The 20,447-nt window shown below is 40.6% G+C and overlaps 2 protein-coding genes and 1 long non-coding RNA gene across 7 annotated transcripts; 2 read left to right on the forward strand and 1 right to left on the reverse strand.

The window, feature by feature from the left end:
* Positions 1 to 2,161: 2,161 nt before the first annotated feature.
* On the forward strand, positions 2,162 to 2,521 carry LOC121904560. Its single transcript, XR_006098253.1, has 2 exons — positions 2,162 to 2,224; positions 2,321 to 2,521. It is a non-coding gene; the product is annotated as an uncharacterized LOC121904560 (long non-coding RNA).
* A 964-nt stretch (positions 2,522 to 3,485) lies between these two features.
* ggt5a (gamma-glutamyltransferase 5a) lies at positions 3,486 to 11,782 on the reverse strand. Its single transcript, XM_042421933.1, has 12 exons — positions 10,999 to 11,782; positions 10,444 to 10,571; positions 10,239 to 10,334; positions 8,925 to 9,111; positions 8,661 to 8,821; positions 8,279 to 8,425; positions 7,869 to 7,999; positions 6,330 to 6,514; positions 6,022 to 6,113; positions 4,578 to 4,684; positions 4,285 to 4,395; positions 3,486 to 4,199 (listed from the first exon to the last, which is right to left on the reverse strand). Exons 1-12 carry the CDS (start codon positions 11,367 to 11,369, stop codon positions 4,053 to 4,055), a joined length of 1,863 nt encoding a protein of 620 aa, XP_042277867.1. The 5' UTR covers positions 11,370 to 11,782; the 3' UTR covers positions 3,486 to 4,052.
* On the forward strand, positions 10,594 to 19,812 carry asphd2 (aspartate beta-hydroxylase domain containing 2). Of its 5 annotated transcripts, XM_042421934.1 has the most exons (5): positions 14,006 to 14,117; positions 14,251 to 14,328; positions 15,471 to 16,680; positions 17,164 to 17,277; positions 17,486 to 19,812. In XM_042421934.1, exons 3-5 carry the CDS (start codon positions 15,816 to 15,818, stop codon positions 17,614 to 17,616), a joined length of 1,110 nt encoding a protein of 369 aa, XP_042277868.1. In that variant the 5' UTR covers positions 14,006 to 14,117; positions 14,251 to 14,328; positions 15,471 to 15,815; the 3' UTR covers positions 17,617 to 19,812. The 5 variants fall into 5 exon arrangements, with proteins under 5 accessions (XP_042277871.1, XP_042277868.1, XP_042277869.1 ...); XM_042421937.1 differs by lacking the exons at positions 14,006 to 14,117; positions 14,251 to 14,328 and adding an exon at positions 10,594 to 10,639; XM_042421935.1 differs by having other exon boundaries at positions 14,006 to 14,324.
* Positions 19,813 to 20,447: the final 635 nt, after the last annotated feature.

A 20,447-nucleotide genomic window follows, 5' to 3' on the forward strand; every position in this document is an offset into this window, starting at 1 on the left:
CTGAGTCTGAGCAGTGCCCAAACTGCCCTTCCTACTGCTGTGTGTCTTTACAGATATGTTGTTGTTCACATTTAACGATGCTGTACTTCAGTGGCCCTGTGTTTGTTATGAGACACAGCCATGACTGTTAAATATTGGTTATAGTCTGACTGACTATGAGTGGTCATGTCCTTTGCAGTAGCACATAATGATTAAGTTAGACTGACCGAAACACTGCAATGCACTTTAAGGCACTATTCTTTTTATATTTCAGTTTCTCCATATAGCATATACTCTGTGTACAATGTTTTTAAATATGAATTCAACCAGAAATATTTACAAAGTCGAAGCTGACAGCATACCTCTTTAAGGTGAAATGATGACCAAATGGCTCATGATTCTTAGAAGAATCATTAAAAAAAAAAACATACCTGCATCACCAGATATATAATAAATGTCGAAGTGTGTGTTATATGTGTTTGTAACTGTAAAATGTCTGATTACTGCTGTAATTATTTGTGTTATTGTTTTGGTGTTTTGTCTTTTGTCCGACTCGGTAATTATAATAATGGCTCTAATGACTATGTAACTGAGCGCAGTGACCTCCTACTGTAAGCTGAAACAATTGGACAGTAAACAAAGGGGATGTGGCTGATGGGATTACACAATTAAACAGAAAATTGCTCAGCAAATGTAATTTCATCTTGAGGAACACAATCAGAGCGGACACTTTTTATGTTGAATGTTTGATCTGAATGAGGGAGAGCACTGTACGCTCGGTTCATAGTTTCTGTTTCGTGTGTCGACGTCAAACTCTTCCTTGTTGTAGCCTGTGTGTATTTGTCTCATGCCAAACACTGACTGCCAATAAAAGAACCAATCCCAACTAAGAACTGATGTCTGGATTTGTCTTGTGCTGGGAACGGTAGCTACATCTGGGTCACAAGCAGAACGTGCACCTGCTCGCTCACACAAACAGAGGATTTATTTATGCAGATTAGTCCACAAATAGGGTAATAAGAAAATCAGCGTGCTGCTTTGGATTGGTTGTTCGAGTGCTGTACTTGTTTCAGAGCCAGCGGATCATCTGTGCCGCTCTGTGCTGTCAGGGAAACGCCTGAGCTGCCGACGTTTGCCAGGGAAAGGCAGGGTGGTCATAGCATGAGGCCCTACCCATGATCCTCTCCTGGCAACCTTTTGTTCCTGCTGCCAGACATGGTAATGTGGCATTTGCAACAGGTGGCTCCTATAAGGTCAGGGCACAGTGTGACTATCACACCCCCCGAGGTCCAAATACCATATGACAGGGCAACAGAGCCCACCCTGAAAATCACCAGGATCTTATTATTTGACCTTTTCTTTTCAGTATTGATTTATTTCCCTGGGTTTTGAGTAAAAATAACCCAAAAAAATCAATTACTTAGCAATACTACTGGGTGAATTCAAACTATTTCGCAGGAAGGCCAGTGAGCAGTCACATAAAGCACATCATATTTCTTTGGAGACTTTAACTCAGGAAACTGCTCCCCTGTTTATATGAGTCACTGTTTGATCTGATTATCTTGCTCCAGCTGCTGCATGCTCCGGCACAAAACTGAAAAATAATTTATGAAAAACAGCACAGAAAAGTCATGCAGATTGTTCAGAATACATTATGGCACACAGGAGCGGATTTGCAGAGCAGATTTCAAAAGCAGTGACTTAAAGGATTGACTGTCTGAGGGATACTTTAGTGCATCCTGAAAATGCTCACTTCACATCACTTGCCATTATTGGTTGTTTGCTTTATCATAGATTGCAACCAGGATTGATTTATTTTTGTCTCTTTCAGCTCTTATAATGATTAATATTTAACTATTTATGCATTTACTATTTTATGTCTTAAAACAACAGTCAGGTGCTCATATGAACACTGACAGAGGTTTTTCCTCGCTGTAATCATTCCTCCTGTTGATACTGGTGTCACGGTCACAGCTGTGCCTCCAGTTTATCCCTTGTGTTTCTGGTGTTTCCCTTTCCCCTGTGTCTCCTGTGCTCCCATCTGTCTGTGTGTGTGTGTGGGTGTGTGTGTGTGTCTGTGATGTGGGCGTGGCGCTCCTCTCACTCTCCCAGCTCCCTGATTGCTGTCCAGCCTACACACCTGCTCCAGTCCACACACCTGCAATCCATTAACTCATCTACTCAGCAGTATATCAACCCCGGTTCTTTATTCACTCATTGCCAAATCATTGTTTTAGTCATTTTGGTAGATAACATCTCAGGCCACTTTGAATTGTGCATTCAAAGTTTAGTCTCTCGTGTTGCTTTGTTCGCTGAACTAACCTTTCTCCCTGTGCCACAGGATCACTGCATACCTGCCTGTTTTCCTGCTTATCTCTCTGCCTGCTGACCAGTCATCCAGTCAACCATCCCTGTCTTCATCACTGCTTCACCGGCCACCAGCTTCCCTCTGCCCCTCTGCCTTTGCCTGCTGACATCCTCATCTCTATCTGCCTTCACTCCCTGAGAGCCCAGTCAATAAACCTTTTCTTATCCATTCCAATCCTGAGTCTGTGTCCTGCATTTGTGTTCCCCTCTGTTGATCATAACAACTGGCTATTAAAAGATCCCCTTAAGATGTACTTTCAATGTAAGTGATGGGGTGCAAAATCCACAGTGTGTCCATGCAGTCATTTTGTGAAAAAATGCATTTAAAAGTTGATCTGAAGCTTATGAGGATTCAGCAGTCTGAGTTAGTCATATCAAGTGGATATCTGCTACATTTACAGTCTTTTTAGCATCAAATTCCCTCTTTGTGTTTCCTCGGACAGTGTCTCCCTGTTGAGCTGCGGTGGAAGTACAGTAACAAAAAGAGGGATTTTGGCACTAAAAAGACTGTAACATTGAAAGACATCTATTTGATTTTACTCATTTGGACGGCTGAAGCTTCATATTAGTTTCAGATACACTTTTAAATACATTTTTGCACAGAAGGAGGACTGTGGATTTTGTCCCCATCATTTACATTGTAAGTGCATTATGAAGGGATCTTCTAATGGTCAGTATGAACAGGAGGAATGATTACAGCAAGAAAAACATGTTTCAATGTTCATTTGGGCACCTGACTGTTGTTTTAAGACAAACTTGAAAAATCATGAACCTGTCCTTTAATCCACCATTTTTTTTATTTTTGCACATACTCTTTGTGACACCTTAACTGTGAAAAATATATGAAGTCCATTTCAAGCACTTTTCTAACTGTTATTGTGTTAAATGTAGTAAATAATATTTAAGGATGGCACAGACTGTGAAATCCATAAAATCATATTTCAAAAACTAAAATAGTGTTAGCCAATTTGTGATTATTGCTCTTCAGAGTATGAAGAGTTAACACATCTATTAGAGATTAGCATCCTGAAAACCAACTTTTAGATTGTGTCAATGTGCTTCAACATATTTGTTACAGTAGATAAAGCATGTAAAAAAAAGTGATATATTTTATTTAAATAGTACACATATAATCCATATTTCATTCACTGTATATTTATTAGTGCCCATATAGTAAAGGTGAAAGAGTAACTCCAGTACTGAGAGTGTGAATGCAAGATAATACCAGATAGAAACAAGTTATTAACTTAATGAGACAGTCTGAAATAGCCTGCTATCAGATACTAATGTAAATATACTATCATGTCAAGTCTATGATGTGAATAATGGAATGTGTTGTGCCCTGTTTCACAACAGAAAAATGTAAGGAGTGGCAAGAATGGGGGAGATGGCTTGAGAGATAAAAATGTGTACAAGCAAGCTGAACAAAACAGTCAAAGGAGGTCAGATACAGTCACAGATAACAATAGTGTTTCTTCTTGAACAGTAAAATCCATCATGTCACCGTTACAGGCAGTTCTGTTCAGAGGCCACGCGTTTAACCGCTACACGTGTCCAGCTGAAGAAGCCTGTTATTAAGCGTCTTGTCCAATGATTTTCCAGCAGGACAAACACCATCGGTTGCAGGTTTTCTGGTGTTCTGGTTGCAGGAAGGTCTCAGTAGCCTTCAGGCCATCCTGTGTAACCAATGTCACTGAATCCTGGTCTCAGTATCCAGCTGGTTGGCCCAGTTTCCTGGCATCAGACACAGCACAGATACAGCCGTCCTCCTTCTCCACAGCGTTGACCACGTTGTAGAAATTCTTTGCAGTTCCATGGTTGTGTCCCAGAGCTTTCAGAGCCTCGATTACATTCTGAAGGCAGAGAGCAGAGAAGACTCAGGTGGAATACAGTATGATGTGTTGCTTCACCAAACAAATGTATAATGCAGTGATTTACCTCATCAAATTTAGGTTCAAATTTCAGTGTATTTTCAGAGTCGACATAAACAACCGGAGAAGCAATTGCCTCCTTAAGGCTCTTCCCAAACCAAAGATGGTTCATGAGCGCCTGGAAGAAAAACAGAACATCATGTCGCAATCTGCGAGATGGCAAAGTGATGATTACAGAATGGATTACGGCAGACACTGTAGACTCTCATGAAGACAGCACTTGCTATGACAACAGTGAGGGGCATTAGTCTGCAGCAATTTATCTTAATGGCACTTAGTGTGATTGCCATGGACACGTACCGAGGCCATCCCAGTCGTGATCATACTCCCACCAGTCGATCCAATCACCAACATCTTCGTCTGAGACTTCAGCACAGCGGGAGCCATGGAGGAGGGAGGCTGCTCCCCTGCGAACACAACAAAAGCCTTGACTGACAGGACAGACGACTACAATTCAGACCCATTAATGTGAGAAGAACAAGAAGAGAATTGATATAAATGCAATCAGAAGAGCTCTTTTGAATGCTGTGAACCGCAGCTGTGCATCAGAGGGTGAAGGGCATTTATTCAATACTGACATGTACCTTTACCCTTGTTCAACAGCTGACATCATACAGTAGTGAACACTGAAGCCACATGCGAGTTTCACCCTCTCTATATTGTATTAATCCCCTCTTTTAAATATGTATGCTTTTTTTAAAATATGCCAAACTCTCAATAAAAGGGCCATGTTAATAAATGAAAATCAAGGCTATTGATTTTATATCAATTGTGCTTCTGTAGTATAGCAATATTAATGCAGATTCAGTGATTTTTCATCATTTTTGAACTATTGAAATGCAACGAAACTAAGGATCTACTTTTCTAGGGTTCATATCCCATTAGAAACAAGACTACGAGTCTGCAGCCATGCTAGCAACTCTGTAAGGTTATATTTCAGCACAGTTGTGCTTTGAACTAAATGCTAAAATCAGCATGCTAACATGCTCACAGTGACGATGCTAAAATACTGATGTGAAACAAGTATAATGTTTACCATACCAGATTTCATGGCAAGCCATTCAATAGTTGTGGAAGCATTTCACAAAAACAAGAAAAATGTCAACTTCAAGGTAGCACCAGAGCAAAAGTCAGCACAAAGTCAATAGACTTCATCCACAGGATACCATGCAAACAAAATTTCATGGCAGTCTGTCTGGTAGATATTTCAGTCTTGACCAAAGTGATGGACCAATTAACTGTGAAACGGTCATTGCCATCCATAGAGCAATGCCGCTAGCATGGCTAAGAAGTCGGTAAACTTAAATAATTATACAATGTCTGTTTGATATCCACCCACAATACCACCAAAAATAGAGAACTGTAAATTCCGAGGTATCAGATACAGTTAACCAGCTGTGTTCTCCCTTCATGCAGCACATATATACTATTAAAGTGTCTCTGATAAAGGTATTTGACCCTGTTCCAGTGGATAACTTTGCAACACCCCAAGCAATGTGAGTGTACACATATGTAATGTGTGCAATTCTCAATTCCCATGCAGCTACTTCTTCCTGGCCATCAATACATACATGAATGAATGTGAATCAGCAACCCTGCTTAAATCATAAAGTTACTCTATGAATCTGAAAGAAAAAAACATAGCCATACCAGTATTACCTGTATCTAATGAAATATGCATTATATATAATAATACAGTATACAATATACATTAATTTACAATACATCGAGTCGATCTGATTACCAGGATAGATGCTATCAGCTCTCCCACAGAAGTCAGACAGCTCATTGTTGAGGATGACTCCGGTGTTTGGAGAGAAGACTTTTGAGCCAAATCTGTAAGGAAAATACATCAAATTACCTGAATCTAAATGACGACACTTCTAACACCAATTAATTTTTTCATCATTTGTGTCATTGTGTCACTTGTTGCTTCTTCTCAAAAAACACTTTTTCATCATCTCTTAAATCGTTTTTAATCGTCTACTTTCATACCAACAATCATATTTGATGGTTGATTTCTCCTTGTGAAGCAAAACTGAGCATACTGACATGTGGTTGATGGTGCTGGTGACAGACACAGCAGATCCATCCTCAGCCAGCACAGACAGATGCGTGGTGCCCATGCTGTCCAGGTACGAGGTGATGTTGTAATACTGGGGATCATGAGTCTTGTCATTGCTGATCAAGCTCCTGATGTGTTTGGCAAAGCTTTCCTCTTTGAAATTCTTTACCATCTGTAAGAAGTACAGAGCGTTTAAAAAAAACGTATCACAGGAATACAAATTTACAAGGTAAAGCAATAATAACGTTTCACTCTTCTAGCTGCCTGGAAAAAAAACATTTTAACCCTTTCAGTCCCAGGCCTCAAACTGCTTTCTATCTGCCTCTCAAACTCTCTTGTTTTCTTTATTCAAATAACCAGGCCTATTTGAAAATGAAGAAACATTTGGTGGGAATAGCTGCAGTCAAGATTTCTAACGGATTATACACATGTATGGTTTGCTTAGAAAAATCGAGCTACAAAATGCATTTATTTGAATGTGAAGGTGTCAGAAATTAGTCCAACTAACCAGTGAAATATTTAAGGTTTTAAGTTTAACAGACAGCAACTATGGGCTCACAACAGCATCATAAGCAATAAATACCACAAGAAAAAACTGATAAAGTGCACGAACCTTCACTCAAAATTACTTTTCCTCAAGTCAAACCATGTGACTGACCTCTCCGACTTCATGAGGGTCAAGGTTCAACACCTTGAACGTGATTATTTTCACAAAAGCATCATAACCAATTAATAACATGGGCAACTTTTTACAATAACAATATAGTATTAGTGGGAATATGGAAAGGGAACCTCCAAATGTCAAACATAAATGTGAGATGATTCGACTTTGGAACAAACTTGTGAATATGAATGATCAGCTCACTAGAAAGATTTTTAATTGGGACAAAAAACTGATTACAGTGTAATATTCATAATGCCCGGCGCATTCCTGATGTACAAAGAAAGATGGTGATGTTTGGTATGAACCTAAATTAAGAACATATTGTCTGATGAAAAGCAAGTGTGGAGCCTTATGTGAAGCAGAATTTATCTAAAAGTCAAAGATCTCTGTGTGTTCAGTTATGTTCAGGTACATTAGCATCAGCTATACAAACAGGCAGGTTTACTGCTCTCGCTAGAGAGGGAAGACTCTGTGTGCTATATGATTTAGGCGAGACTGAAGACAAAGTCCATTTTGTGTTTTATTGCTCATTATATGATGATTTAAGGGCTACACTATTTAGTTTTCCTGGATGAATGATTTACAAAACCTAGAACCATGTGTAATGTAAGAAGTTTTGTTCTTGTCTATGTTAAATGTTTCACCACTGCAACTGTATTTTGGTTTCTTGATTGATTGGCAGTGACCGTTATAAGCCATAACTAAACTTAACTACTTAAAAATAATAATGATATATACAATAATAGCATGTGTAGAACATGCTCAAATTTACTGAAATTATTTATTAATTCAGTATATTGTTGAGAGTAAAAAGGACTGATATACTGTAGGAGTATCCACTGAAACATTTAGTAAAACTTACTTCTTCTGAGCTGAACTGAGGATCTCGGATGTGTTTCTTTAATCCATTTGCAAATTTAAAGGCTTCAACATAGCGGTGATAAGTCAGCGTCTTTTCTTCACCTGTCAGAGATGTTGAATTCAGGCCGTATCCTGTAAATAAAAACATGTGCTCAGTTTTCCGTTTCTTAGTGTGTTCCACTTCCAGAGATTGATCTGGATTCATGACGCATGAAACACAGAAACTCATACACTCACATCACTACTCAGTCTCCTTTTTTGAGTAAACAACTCATATGCAGCAACCATCTAAAGCACTAATTTGGGATGGATCTGCTCAACAAATGCAATAGCAACACAACTAACAAGCTTCAGTATGTGATTTGAAAGCATAGATGAGCAGCAGTTCTGCAGTCTGTGTACAGCAGGAACCTTTCATGATGTTAAGGATGAGGCTGAGGATGATGCCTCCTGCAGGGGGTGGGGGTATGTACATCTGGTACTCTCCCAACGGAACAGCCCACGCATCCGTCACTGTAGCTTTGTACGATGCCAAGTCCTGCGCCGTGAGTCTTCCTCCTGAGCAAAAACATTCAAACAAATGGTTCTACTAAGCAAAACTGAGCAAAATGCATTTCAGTTCCATATAATCAAGACTTTTAATGGATCCAGGCAGCTCACGCTGGAGTCTGTGAGTGATCACTGCAGTGCTTTACAGACTGAATTGATTTGTTCATTTGTAATTAGATCATTGTGCCAGCAGAGATATAAGATGGTTGGAAAAGAGAGCATGATGAAACTCGTCTGACAATACCTGCCTCCTGTATGTCACGGATTAAATCATCTGCTATTTTCCCAGTGTAGAAAACATCTGCCCCATCATTTGCAATCATCTGCAACGTGTCGGCTAGTTTTTCAAATTTCACAATATCACCAGTCTTCAGCAAGTTCCCGTCCTTATCTGAATACAACTTACTGGAGGACAAATACAAGGACAGTAAAAATCATGCAAATGCAGAAAGGTGCAGTTTTTTTTTGTTTTTTGTTTGTTTGTTTTGTTTCTGGGTTTCTTTCATACCGCAGTGACTGAGTCTGGTTTGTATCAATGTACGGGATGTATCGGCCTTGGATTGGAGGTATAGGGAACCCGTCTCTGGCCAGCTGGATGGTCGGCTTGAAGAGATCGGCCCAGGGCAACTTCCCGTAAAGATGGTGTGCCTCTTGATAACCTCGAATTTCCCCCGGGACTCCAATCCATTGGGGACCTGGATGGATGGATAGGTAGGTCAATGGTGGAAAGAAAGTAACTATATTTACCCAAGTTCTGAATGTAAGTACAGTTTTGTGGTGCATTTCAGGGAATAATTGTTGTACTTTTTTCTTTTTTACACATCGTTCAAGATTAAACGAGTGTCTCCCAACCTTTATGGCTTACAACCTCTTACAAAAACTACTACTATTTAATACTGATATTACATAATACTATTATTATAGTCTACTGATATGATAGTAAATCAATCACAGGGCTCATTTTCTGCAGGAGTACGTTTACTTTTGATGCTTAAAGTAATTTTGATGATAATACTTCTTTAGTTAATTGGGATTTTCAATGTAGGACTTACTTGTCCATGGAGTATTTTTTCATTAATGTATTAGTACCTCTACCAATGTAAATATCACAATAAGTAGATAATGATTAAGATATTTTCAGTCTTAACAGAATTTTATTTGTGGGCCAATGACTTCATCATTTTTTACAAATGCATTGTGTTTAGCTTTGCTCTGTTCATGTCTTTTATTTGGCTGATACTGCAGACTATACAAAGGTTTTGCCAATCAGATAATAATCTCATATCAGTTACAGGTCTTACTCTCCTGTTTCTGTCTATTTATAGCCTTACAAGTGTTGCAACAAGATTAATGGTTAGTTTGTTCCACTGTATGTGGTCTTGGCTCAGAGGAGAGCAGTTCATGGCCAGTTCCTATGACAGAACTCTTGGGGCCCCAGTATGTATACAATCACACTCTTACGGCATGGGAACATCAACAAAAGAAGAAATAAAGACACATGCATGTCCAAGAAAGGACTGATAGTATCTGTAGCAATACACAAAGAGAAACCAGACGGTCAATAAACCCATCAACTTCGTATCCTCATGTGGTAAATAACATTCTCCAGTCTTGACCTGGACCGAATTCCTCAAAAGTCAGAGCTCTTACAAATGCTTAGTCTTATCTTCTCCCTGCATGATAAAGCAGAGCATTGGTAACCAACCCTAACGCCTGGCACAAAAGACAGAGCAAGAAAAACAAGAACGGCTTCCTAAAAAAGAATCAGGAACAGAAAACAGTGTGTCTATACAGTTTACGCCCTGATATGTAAGAGCAGTACCTGACACCAGCTGGAAGGTCTTGGGACATGACTTCAGCAGGTCAGATTTAAACTTCCCAGGTACAGTCTCTCTGGAGTTGATGATTTTGACTTTACCTTTGAAAAGAGGAGATATTACTAATTAACTGTGTCTCTCCAACATGCAGGTCACTCGTTAGTTCTGCTGTATTAGAGAGCTGAATAAATGAATGCATGTGGCTGTTACCAGAGCTGTCCATCACTGTGAATATGGACCCCCCTCCGATCCCCATACTCTGCGGGTTCATGACCGAGGTGCAAAGCAGCGCAGCAATGGCGCCATCTACCGCCGATCCCCCTTTCTGAAGGATGTTCCTGAAAGATTTCACACTCATCACCATCCCTGCCAATCTATTGTCCTCATGCAGATGCCTGCCAAGTAGGTAAATGGAATGTTTATGTTTTGCATACGCTGGTCTTATGTAAAGCATATACAGCCAGTTTCCTTGTTTATGAAATGTTCTACAGACATGAATTTGGTTCAGTTTTTAACAGTGTTAAAACCAGTAAACCAATAGACATATTTGTTAGAATTTAAGCTGTCAGTTTACTATTGAGTTCTTTACGATTAAAATGTGTAGTGTAACCGCTGAGAGAGTAAGTGCTAAAAATTAAATGCTTCTAAGTATTGTGCGTAATGTGAAGTCTACCGTTCGTAATAATCACATTATCCTATTATCCAGAGCAAATGGAGATATTTGCGTAGCCAAGAAAAAAGTTCAAAAGTTGAAGTGCCACTCACCGTCCAATCTCTGAACATTTCCCAGAGTCTGCGGCCACTGCAGCGCTCGAGAAAGTGCCATCTGGACATTTGCGCCTCACAAGTACAGCAATACACACAATTATGGCAACCACACAGAGCAGCATCAGTGCGCAACAAGTATACACCTTCGCCTTTGACCTCGCCATGGCTGATATTACCGAGAGACCTAAGCGGGGATCATTAAACTTTTGTCTGAGGTTATCTCTTCTGCAACTGCATAAGTTGACTGAGTGGATAACTGGGAGCCCAGTTGCCCCCATCAGAAGGGGCGTACGCTGGAAAGTCTGGCTCCACCTCCGCCTGAAACCCAAGCGAAGGGGAAGGAAGTTGTGACACAGCTGTCGAGCCATGCCTGAAGTTTTACCTGGAAACAGGATGCAAACTTACCGCTATGTGACTTACACAGCGGGGTGATGGAACAAAACTCCCCGAGTAACAGATGGCAGATACACACTAATCAGAAACTTACAAAGGATGAAGTTTCAAACAAAGAAAAACAAAACGTGCTTGAACATGTTTGTATCACCCTTGGTGGCAGGTCATTGAATCTTCTAACAAATGCACACAACTAAAGAGTTATCAGTATTTTCAGGAGTGTGTTACAGAAATGTACTGAACTATCTGGATATCCTTGCTGGAAGAGGCTCTATCATTTCCATGTTCTAGATTTGAGGGGAATTCGTTTTATTCAGAAAAATTCCAGATAACTCAATTAAAATGAGCGTTTTATAACTGAGACCTGTACTACGAAGCAAGATTTAAAAAAAAAAAAAAAAAAAAAAAAAGAGAGACAACTGTGTGATGATAACTGGAAATAAAAACGGAATATTGTAGCTGGAAAACCCAGAGTTCACTGAGCTAGTTGATAACCAGCTTCGTAGTACTGGTTATCTGAACGACCAATATTAGGCTCAGTGAAGCCAGATAATGAAAAGATATCCTGGGAATATTGAACTTGCTTTGTAGTACAGACTTCTGGGGCCCCAATGCAGCAACAAGCTTGTAATTTGAAATATACATCACCTTAGAAATGTACAATATTATTACTTTGGACGCTCTTAAAGAAGACTTATTTCGACTTTAATGTTCTTTTTTATTTGCCACTGCTGCAGTGTTAGTGAACCATGTAGCATAAGTGGCTTGAGTCTGTGCCATAACCTAGTATGTCAGTCTCCTGTAGGTTTAAGGTGAAGATGTAGTAGAAGAATTACTTTACTGGTGTTGAGTAAATGCAAGACAGTTGAGTTGAGTCAGACGTGTCAGAGCATGTCAGACTGGTGATAAACATGAAACCAGAGCTGTCAATGTTGTCATGTAATGTGGTAATACTTGTTCTGTTTATACTCATGCTCCAGGGGAAGCCAAAAGACTTTCTATTGACAGTCTAGGGCAGTGGTTCTTAAAGTGGGGTTCGGGGACCCCCAGGGTTTCCCTTAGGGGGTTCCAGGGGGTCCCCAGCAAAAGGGGAATAAATTATTTTGACTTTATTTCCATCCATAAGTAACACAATGACCAAATGTATGACAATTTTGGTCATGAGTTTCATACACTTTCTGTAATAAAACATCTATAAGCAAAAATCTTATCAGATGGGGGTCTGTGGTCTAATTTGTGTCAGTTTAGGGGTCCTTGATGTGAACAAGTTTGAAAACCACTGGTCTATGGTCATTCCTGGGAAGAGTGAAGGGGCCCCAAGAGTGTGATCTGTACTTGGACTCACTTGGGAAAAGTTTCTGTTGTCGCATTTTGTTATATTCTGATCACCATCAAACTACTGCTCCATGGCTGCAATCCTCACCTGTTGCAGTGCATCTTGGGTAATGGAGTCTGCAGCCAGATCAAATAGTAGTCGATGGGCGAGCCATCAGCCATACGGAAGAGGGAGGCTGCCAGCTGAGTCAAGCTGCTGGGAGATTACCAAAGTAATAGCGGATATAAGACAATTTCACCTTCAAAGTAAATGCATTCACCATTGGATGCTTGGAAAAAAGATTATTTAGCTTTTCTATGAATAGAATGAGACTGTAACAAATGATTATTTCGATTGTTGATTAATATGCCAATTATCTCCTAAATTAACAGATTAATTGTTATGTCTAGCCATAAAATGTCAGAAAAAGTCATGTTGATGTATTCAAAATGCTTGTTTAATCCACTCAACAGTCCAGATCCCAAAGATATTTAGTTTGATGTCACATACAAAGAAATGCATCAAATCCTGACATTTTAGAAGCTTAGTCCAGATAGCAAGTTTAACAAACCCTGAACCTGGAAAAGTTGGTGGAGAATCCCTGGTGATACAAAGTGATACAAAGGTCCTGCAAGCACAAACATCAGCTAATTTGTCTGATAAAATTTGTCCCGCCGAGCAAAGTTCTTAAGTGGTTACTCTAGCGATTGAGTATTGTACTTCCATAAAGTTGCACAACTTGCAAAAGACAAATTACAAGAAGACTGATGAATATCGAAGCAGCGAGGCCGAGAAATCCTGACTTTTAGTCCCTACATGGGTCAAGCTCCAAAAATGCTGGATCCTACATTTCCCATAAGGCAACTCAGTGCCACATAAATGCTTACTTCTTTTAGACCCCACACCTCTAGTTTACAATACAGGTTTTCTGATTTAAAAAAAAGTATCCAGCCCAAGCGAAAGATAACCCTGATGACATCACCGGGGTTATTTTTTTCAAAATTTGGAAAGCTCATTCTGGAGCCACAGAAGACATTATACAACTGTTTTAACAGGCTTCCTCATGACAAGTAAACTGGACTTCACATGTAAAAGCAGTGGAGTGGCCCTTTAAAAATAGGGATGCTATGCTTTAGAAGAAGTAGTTAGTGATACCACTTAGACTAACTTCTTGTGTTAAAAATGAATTGTTGTTTTACCATCTAGAAATTGCACTGCATTGCACTGCATGGAGATGGGTGGAGACATTTATTTTGAACGCTACAACCGGATGTGTTGTTGCGTATTTTCTGGCACTCGACCCTGGGTGTCTTCCCTGTTGGAGCTTCAGTATTTACAACAATATTACCAGAAGCCTATCCGTCGCTGCTGTCCAGCACAGACAGACAGACAGGGAGTCAAACCGTCGGTAGGAAAGCTTTTATGGGTTTTTTTTCCAAGCATACAGTGGGCGTTACTTCCAGTTAGGACTTCTTTTGTGCATTTGGGAGATATTTCCTATAATGTTGGCGAGTGATATCCGTCTACCTTGTGCACTGCAGTGGTGCGCAGCTTCGCCTGGAGAAACACCTGTGCGCCTCTCCTCTTCTCCACTGGCCACAGTCATGAATGTTGAGTAGGTATGGATGCAAACCTGTGCACGAATCAACGCACCACACATCCACCAAGTGAAGACAAGGCAATCAAGCGATCTGCTTGTTCACCGCGGCTCATTGAACGTTACAGCTCATCAGTATCTTGGTCATCACTTTGTATGGCAGCTTTTGGCCCCGGTGGCAGCATCTCTAGTGGCCAGATTACATGGAAACAGTGGAGTATTGGAGGGAAAAAGGAAGGGTGTGTGTTTCATTACATGGCTTCATGGTTGGGTTTGATGATCAGAGCCAGTCTTGTCCTAAAAGCAGCGGGAGTGTGTGGGGGATGTGGGGGCGTCTTGATGCTGTCAGACAGGATGTAGGGGAGGATCTAATGGAGCAGGATTGCCCGACCATTTTTGGTGAGAGAGCATCGTGGAGTTCTGATCACAGTTGACGCATTGCACTCCTCGCGTTTTGGCTGCTGGTCCATTATCATTATATAATCATACTCATGTAATCCTTTTTTTTTTTTTACTGAAGCAGCATACGATTACACAGACTACAGCTCGCCCCCTCCCTCCCCCTGAGGATCCATTTATGCAGCTCCTGCTGAGCAACCTATGAATGCCAATTATAATTGTGGGTGGGTACCAACACTGTTTACGTTTACATAATTCAGTGTCTAATGCGCGCATGTGTGCGTGGTGCGCAATAATACAAAAGGAGAGATTTGTGTTAAATTCAGCAATGTGCCCATGACTCATGGTTTTGTACAGTGCAGTACAGGAGTGTGTGGAAACCTGAATCCAAATTGTCTTGTTATCAAAGTGTATTTCTGTGTGTGTGTGTGTGTGTGTGTGTGTGTGTGTGTGTGTGTGTGTATGGGGTGCAGTCATTTTGAAGTCCACAGTGTGTGGGTGAGTTTCAGCAGGTGTGTTTTACATGCGGTGCATACAGGATGGGTATTTTCTGTCAAACTCTGAGGAGGAGGATATGTTTCACAGACACAAAGCTATACGTGTAATGAGATCTGCATCAGATGAATTAATCATTCGGCGGGCACACACATCTACAGTAAAGAGAGTTTGGATCATTAATATCAATCGCAGCATCCTCCTAATGTCAGTTACAGCATCTTCCTCTCTCCTCATTCCTCTTTCTCTCCTTCTGTCTTTGTTTTTCAGAGAACAGATAACCCTAAGGCGCGGTGTCTGTCTGCATTTGTCTGGGAGGACGAGAGAGGGAGCAGCACGAATACCGCACAGCCAGACATCATGCAAAGAGAAACCTTCCCTCGTTGCCAAGTGCTGAAATGTTAGGACTGGAGACTGAGTGTGTCAGATCAAATCGGCAGACTGTTTACATTTTGGGGGCAATAAGAGCTGCTTGACAGTAGACTCACTAACATCTCGTGTGTGCTTCAAGGCCCCTTTCAATCACTATCAAGAAACAACGTGTTAACTGATCTTTCATCAGCACCCCCCCACCCCCACCCCCCGTCAGATTCAGCATTCTAGAAAAGAGCCTAGATGGAGTGGTCACTAGAGAGTGTGAGGGAGATGGTGGCTGGAGGGATGCAGTCTATAAGGGAGTGTGAGATCTGTGCTTTTGCCATAGCCATGTGTGTGCTGCTGCTGTTTATGTGGTATTGTTACAGGGTGGGCCGAGAACACGGCTCCAGCCCTCTGCGTGGGAGGTATCTGACTGGGCCCAGCCGGATTGGAGGGGTGGTGGGGGGCTTCATGAGTTCAGACTGCCGTGGCAGGGGTAAAGGGAAGCATGGGTCAATGTTAGAAGAGCAGAACGGCTTCAACTTCTGCCAGTCCTCGGAGTGCTTCCGCTGTACCAGTGCTGGAGAGAGTCTGAACCAGAGGCTCTATCACAGCCTGCAGGATTACGCCAAGCGCTACACCTGGTCAGGTATGGGCAGGGTGCATAAAGGAGTCCGTGACCAAGGCCGATACCTTAACAGCCGACCCACCATCCAGCGGCCAGAGGTCTTCTTCCTCCCTGACCTACCGTCAGCCCCTTTCTTCTCCAGAGAAGTGCAGAGACATGATGTGGAGCTACTGGAGCAGAGCTTCCCTGCCCTTCTGGCTGAGTTTGAGAGCATCTACCACCAACCTCCCGCCCGCAGTGGCTCCTCCCTACCTCCAGGGTGGAAAGCCAACAGCACTCCCCGTGGGCAGTGGTGGACCTACTACCTGGTCAACCAAGGCACCCCTCTGGTTCTTAATGTCAGGAGATGTCCACGAGCATGGAGGGTGCTGGGCCAGTTGCGCACCTTCATCGCCAACAACGTGTTCGGAAACGCCTGCTTCTCTGTGCTGACGCCTGGAGCTCTGATCACTGAGCATTACGGTCCAACAAATGTCAGGCTGCGCTGCCACCTGGGTAAGAGAGTGAACTGTTTAGTGAGCTGAAACTGATTCAGCCATGTGATGTCTGAGGCTCAGCGTGTATTTGCTCGAACTCAGCAGCAGATGATTTCAGTAATAAGCATCTTTAACTAGAGAGGAGGAGCACCCCTGTGAAATCAACTGCTGTTGTGTTAAGACTGAAAACCTGAATCCTCTTGGGTCATGATGGCACATTTGAAATTAACTGGCTCATACTACAATTTTTTTTAATCTGCTGCACCTGAGCTTTGATTCTATTTCCAACTGCACCCTGTGAGATGGTTATAAATAGTGATGTTTACTGTTGTGTGGGCAGGATCTTTTGTGAGATGCTCTTTAAATAGCATACTGTGATGATACAGGGCACTCAAGAACATTTAGTCTGGGATATGTCACATGGGAGGTTGGTTAGCAACACAAAATGCTTTAAAATGCCTTGAATTGATGACACACTGATGGACTTATTTTTCTCTGGCAGGTCTCAGAGTGCCCCCTTCCTGTGAGCTTGTAGTCGGTGGAGAGCCACAGTGCTGGTCTGAGGGAAGCTGTCTGCTTTTTGACGACTCCTTCCTCCACAGGGCCTTCCACGAGGGTAAGAAGGGATTAAAGTTGAATCTTTGTATTTATTTCTCGAAAGAGGATTGACCTAAAAATGGTATAATCCCAGATTTCTTTTATATTTTCCTAAGGAAAAAGAAAAATGAAAAGAGCCACTTTTCAGTGAGGAGGATTGGTTCAAAATCAGGATAAAATGGGGTTCTTGATTTTTTTTTTCTGTTGCTATATTTCTGTGTGTGTAGGTGGCGCAGAGGACGGCCCCAGGGTGGTCTTCATGGTGGACCTCTGGCACCCCAATGTGGCCGCTGCTGAGAGACAAGCCTTGGACTACATTTTTACCCCAAGCCGCTTAGAGGAGAAGGAGGGGAAATAGGTGTGAGTGAGATGCCCAAGCAAGAAACAGATGGAGTTTAGGGAAGTGTTTGTAGGATTGGGGAGCAACTCTTTTTCTGCCTCCAGACCAGCTCTCACATTCACTGTGTACATATTCTCCGTCTCATATCTCTCTTTATTAGCAGCTGACCAAACATTGGGCCTCTTTTATCAACCATGTTCCTGTCTTGATCGGGTGTTTGTGTAAAATGCAGCCACACTCAGAAGTACTTACTGTGCATTATTCAAAACTGAGCAGGTGCACGATTGTTCATGCGGCCATTTTATCAATGTATATTTTTTAATGTATTTTATTTAGAATCATTGAATGTTGGATGGATGTGCGTTAAACCAGGCACTAAAAATAACCCTCAAATATACAGTATCTTAAAGAAGAACAACATATCCAATACATTTTTATTATGTATTTCTCTTTTTCTCTATAACTTTGGGCTAAGTCTGGAGTAAAAATTGTTAAGCTTCAATGTACAACTCATGTCAGTTATTTATTTTGGTTGTACTTTATACAGTTCAACAGTATGCTGATAGAGAGCAGAGCGCAGTACAACGAGCCAAATAATAATATATCTGTAGCTGTTAATGTTTCGCAGCATATATGGGTCTTTTTATAGCAGAGCAACATACTCTATTAATTGTTTATGAACTAAAAACATTAATGGGGCCAACTCTTCCCAGGCATTAGGAGAGACACAACACTTTTGTGTAAAGTATTGGTGGCATATGACTAATCTTTTACACTTAGTATAACACCTACATTTCTGCAAGGGCTAAGAAATTTGATCATTCAACTTTTTGTATTACTCAACATAAACAGTCATATTTAAAATTCAAATTTTGATTCCAATGAAAGACATGATTGTCTGTGTGTTTGCACATTTTTCTTCACCACATTACAAAAACACCTACTTTCAAATGTGGGACAAACTTTAGATTGTTTAAATTTTTATGAATGACTGGACGGTGTGAATGGTGACATATTTTCAGAGATTGTAGTGCCCGGTATGGTTTAATCAAAGCTGCTGGTTACAGTGCAGGTTGCTTTCAGGACTACTGTTCCAAAGCTTCTAATAAACACATAAAACCAGATAACACAAATATGCATAATAAGCAAATGCAGTAGGAAACCTAACTTTATCTTGACTTACTTACAGGATGTCCAACTGGGATTTAAAGACATTCTGAATCAACTGGAAACGGTTAACAGATATCTAAGCTAAATGCATCGCTGCATTTAGCGATCATGTAACATATTCATCCATATACTGCTTTGATAACAGAGGTCCAATGTCAATCATGACATGAATGTTTAATGCCTCTGTCATGACTCCTGCTGGTGTGGTAGTTTATTGTGCTCCCCTTTGAAAATCAATCCTGCTTTCACAAGACACGGTTAGATAAGCACATTTTTAGCTCAAATTGTGTGAGTCGGCCTGTGTTGTAACAATGGAGACGAAGCGTTTTTGGTAATTTACTAAACTCTTGTAATTTGGTTGTATTTGATATCAGGTTTGTATTTCTGTAAATAGGGTTGAGATAAAAAAAAAAAAAAAATTGAACGGTTTTGAAATGATTGTCTTCAATGCTATAACTATTGTGTTGTCTTGATTTACAGGTACAGTGATTGCATTACATTCTCCGGTCCAACCATGAAAACAATTTGATAGATTAAATTTGTAGATTCTGTAAAATGTTTATGAAGTACTATCTCTGTTGTTTTGTGATGTTTTTTTTTTCTTTTTGCAATGCCATATGGTAACAACATCTATTATTAAAGCCACAATCCTTAATTCTTCAACAGCACTTCATGGGTGTATGTGCAGAGTCTAGAAGGGTAAAAATGTGTTGCAAGTGAAAAGTAATCTTAAGCAGCTTTACCGGTCCGTTGCAATTCAAGATCCCTATCGATTCAATTTGAGTGTTTACAAAAGCACGATCATTTACAATCTGTTTACTGACACTCACATTGAGCTGTCCATAATTAGGTTTAAAATCAAGAGTGCTGTTAATCCACTTTAGAGTATGAAAACTGTCATTCCCCAAGCATTTGCTTTACAGTATATGATGGGGCAACCATTTTGTTTACATTTGGATTGAGGATTTGTCCTTAAACACATTCTTGTGTGGATTTTGAACAGTATTTCTGTACATTTAATAAATGGTTGAGTATCTTATTTAACCAGCTGTTGTCAGAAGTGTCACTTTTACACAGATATCACAATCAGAATCAGGAGACTTTCATTAATTAAACTAGTCACATCTGACTTCTTTCTAAAATACTAATTAAAAATACTACAGTAGTTGAATTGTGTGGTGGTAGAGAAGAAAACAGTTGTCTGAGGAAATGCCACCATAGTATTGATAATATACTCCACAATATAAAGCAGAGAGACTTAAATAATTTGTCTCCTCTTTTCAGTCGGATGCAGTTTTCTAGTGTTGACAGAGGGAGGCTCTGTTTTCTCATTGCAGCAGCAGTTATTTCCTGTCAGTGCTACACTGTTTTTTTTAGAGGATATGAAACCAGTAGCAGTATCAATACCTGTCATACTGAGAGAATGGCCTCATATAAGGAATATGCAGCACATGAGTTCATATTCAGCCCTATATCTCCACAGACTGCATAGAAAAAGGATTCCTGACACATATCATTATCCTTAACTGGGGAAAATCTTTGCTTCTTCTGCTCACATGTGAGTTTGGCTAAAGGATTGATAAGTGTTTCCACATCTGGTGTCTATATGGTGGGTGGAGACACATATTCATGTGAGGTTGATACCATAATTATTTTTGTTATATTGTCATATAGGTTTA

This window comes from Thunnus maccoyii, chromosome 9 (genome assembly GCF_910596095.1).
Source record: "Thunnus maccoyii chromosome 9, fThuMac1.1, whole genome shotgun sequence".
Taxonomy (NCBI): Eukaryota; Metazoa; Chordata; class Actinopteri; order Scombriformes; family Scombridae; genus Thunnus; species Thunnus maccoyii.

Excerpts from the sequence above, each read along its gene's own strand:
- ggt5a (XM_042421933.1), bottom strand. The coding sequence starts at position 11,369 with ATGGCTCGACAGCTGTGTCACAACTTCCTTCCCCTTCGCTTGGGTTTC. Across the intron at positions 9,112-10,238 it reads GACCTTCCAGCTGGTGTCAG|GTCCCCAATGGATTGGAGTC; the intron begins GTACTGCTCTTA and ends CCATCCATCCAG. Across the intron at positions 6,114-6,329 it reads ACCAGCACCATCAACCACAT|ATTTGGCTCAAAAGTCTTCT; the intron begins GTCAGTATGCTC and ends TTTTCCTTACAG.
- asphd2 (XM_042421937.1), top strand. The coding sequence starts at position 15,816 with ATGGAGTGGTCACTAGAGAGTGTGAGGGAGATGGTGGCTGGAGGGATG. Across the intron at positions 16,681-17,163 it reads CAGGCTGCGCTGCCACCTGG|GTCTCAGAGTGCCCCCTTCC; the intron begins GTAAGAGAGTGA and ends TTTCTCTGGCAG. Across the intron at positions 17,278-17,485 it reads CCACAGGGCCTTCCACGAGG|GTGGCGCAGAGGACGGCCCC; the intron begins GTAAGAAGGGAT and ends CTGTGTGTGTAG.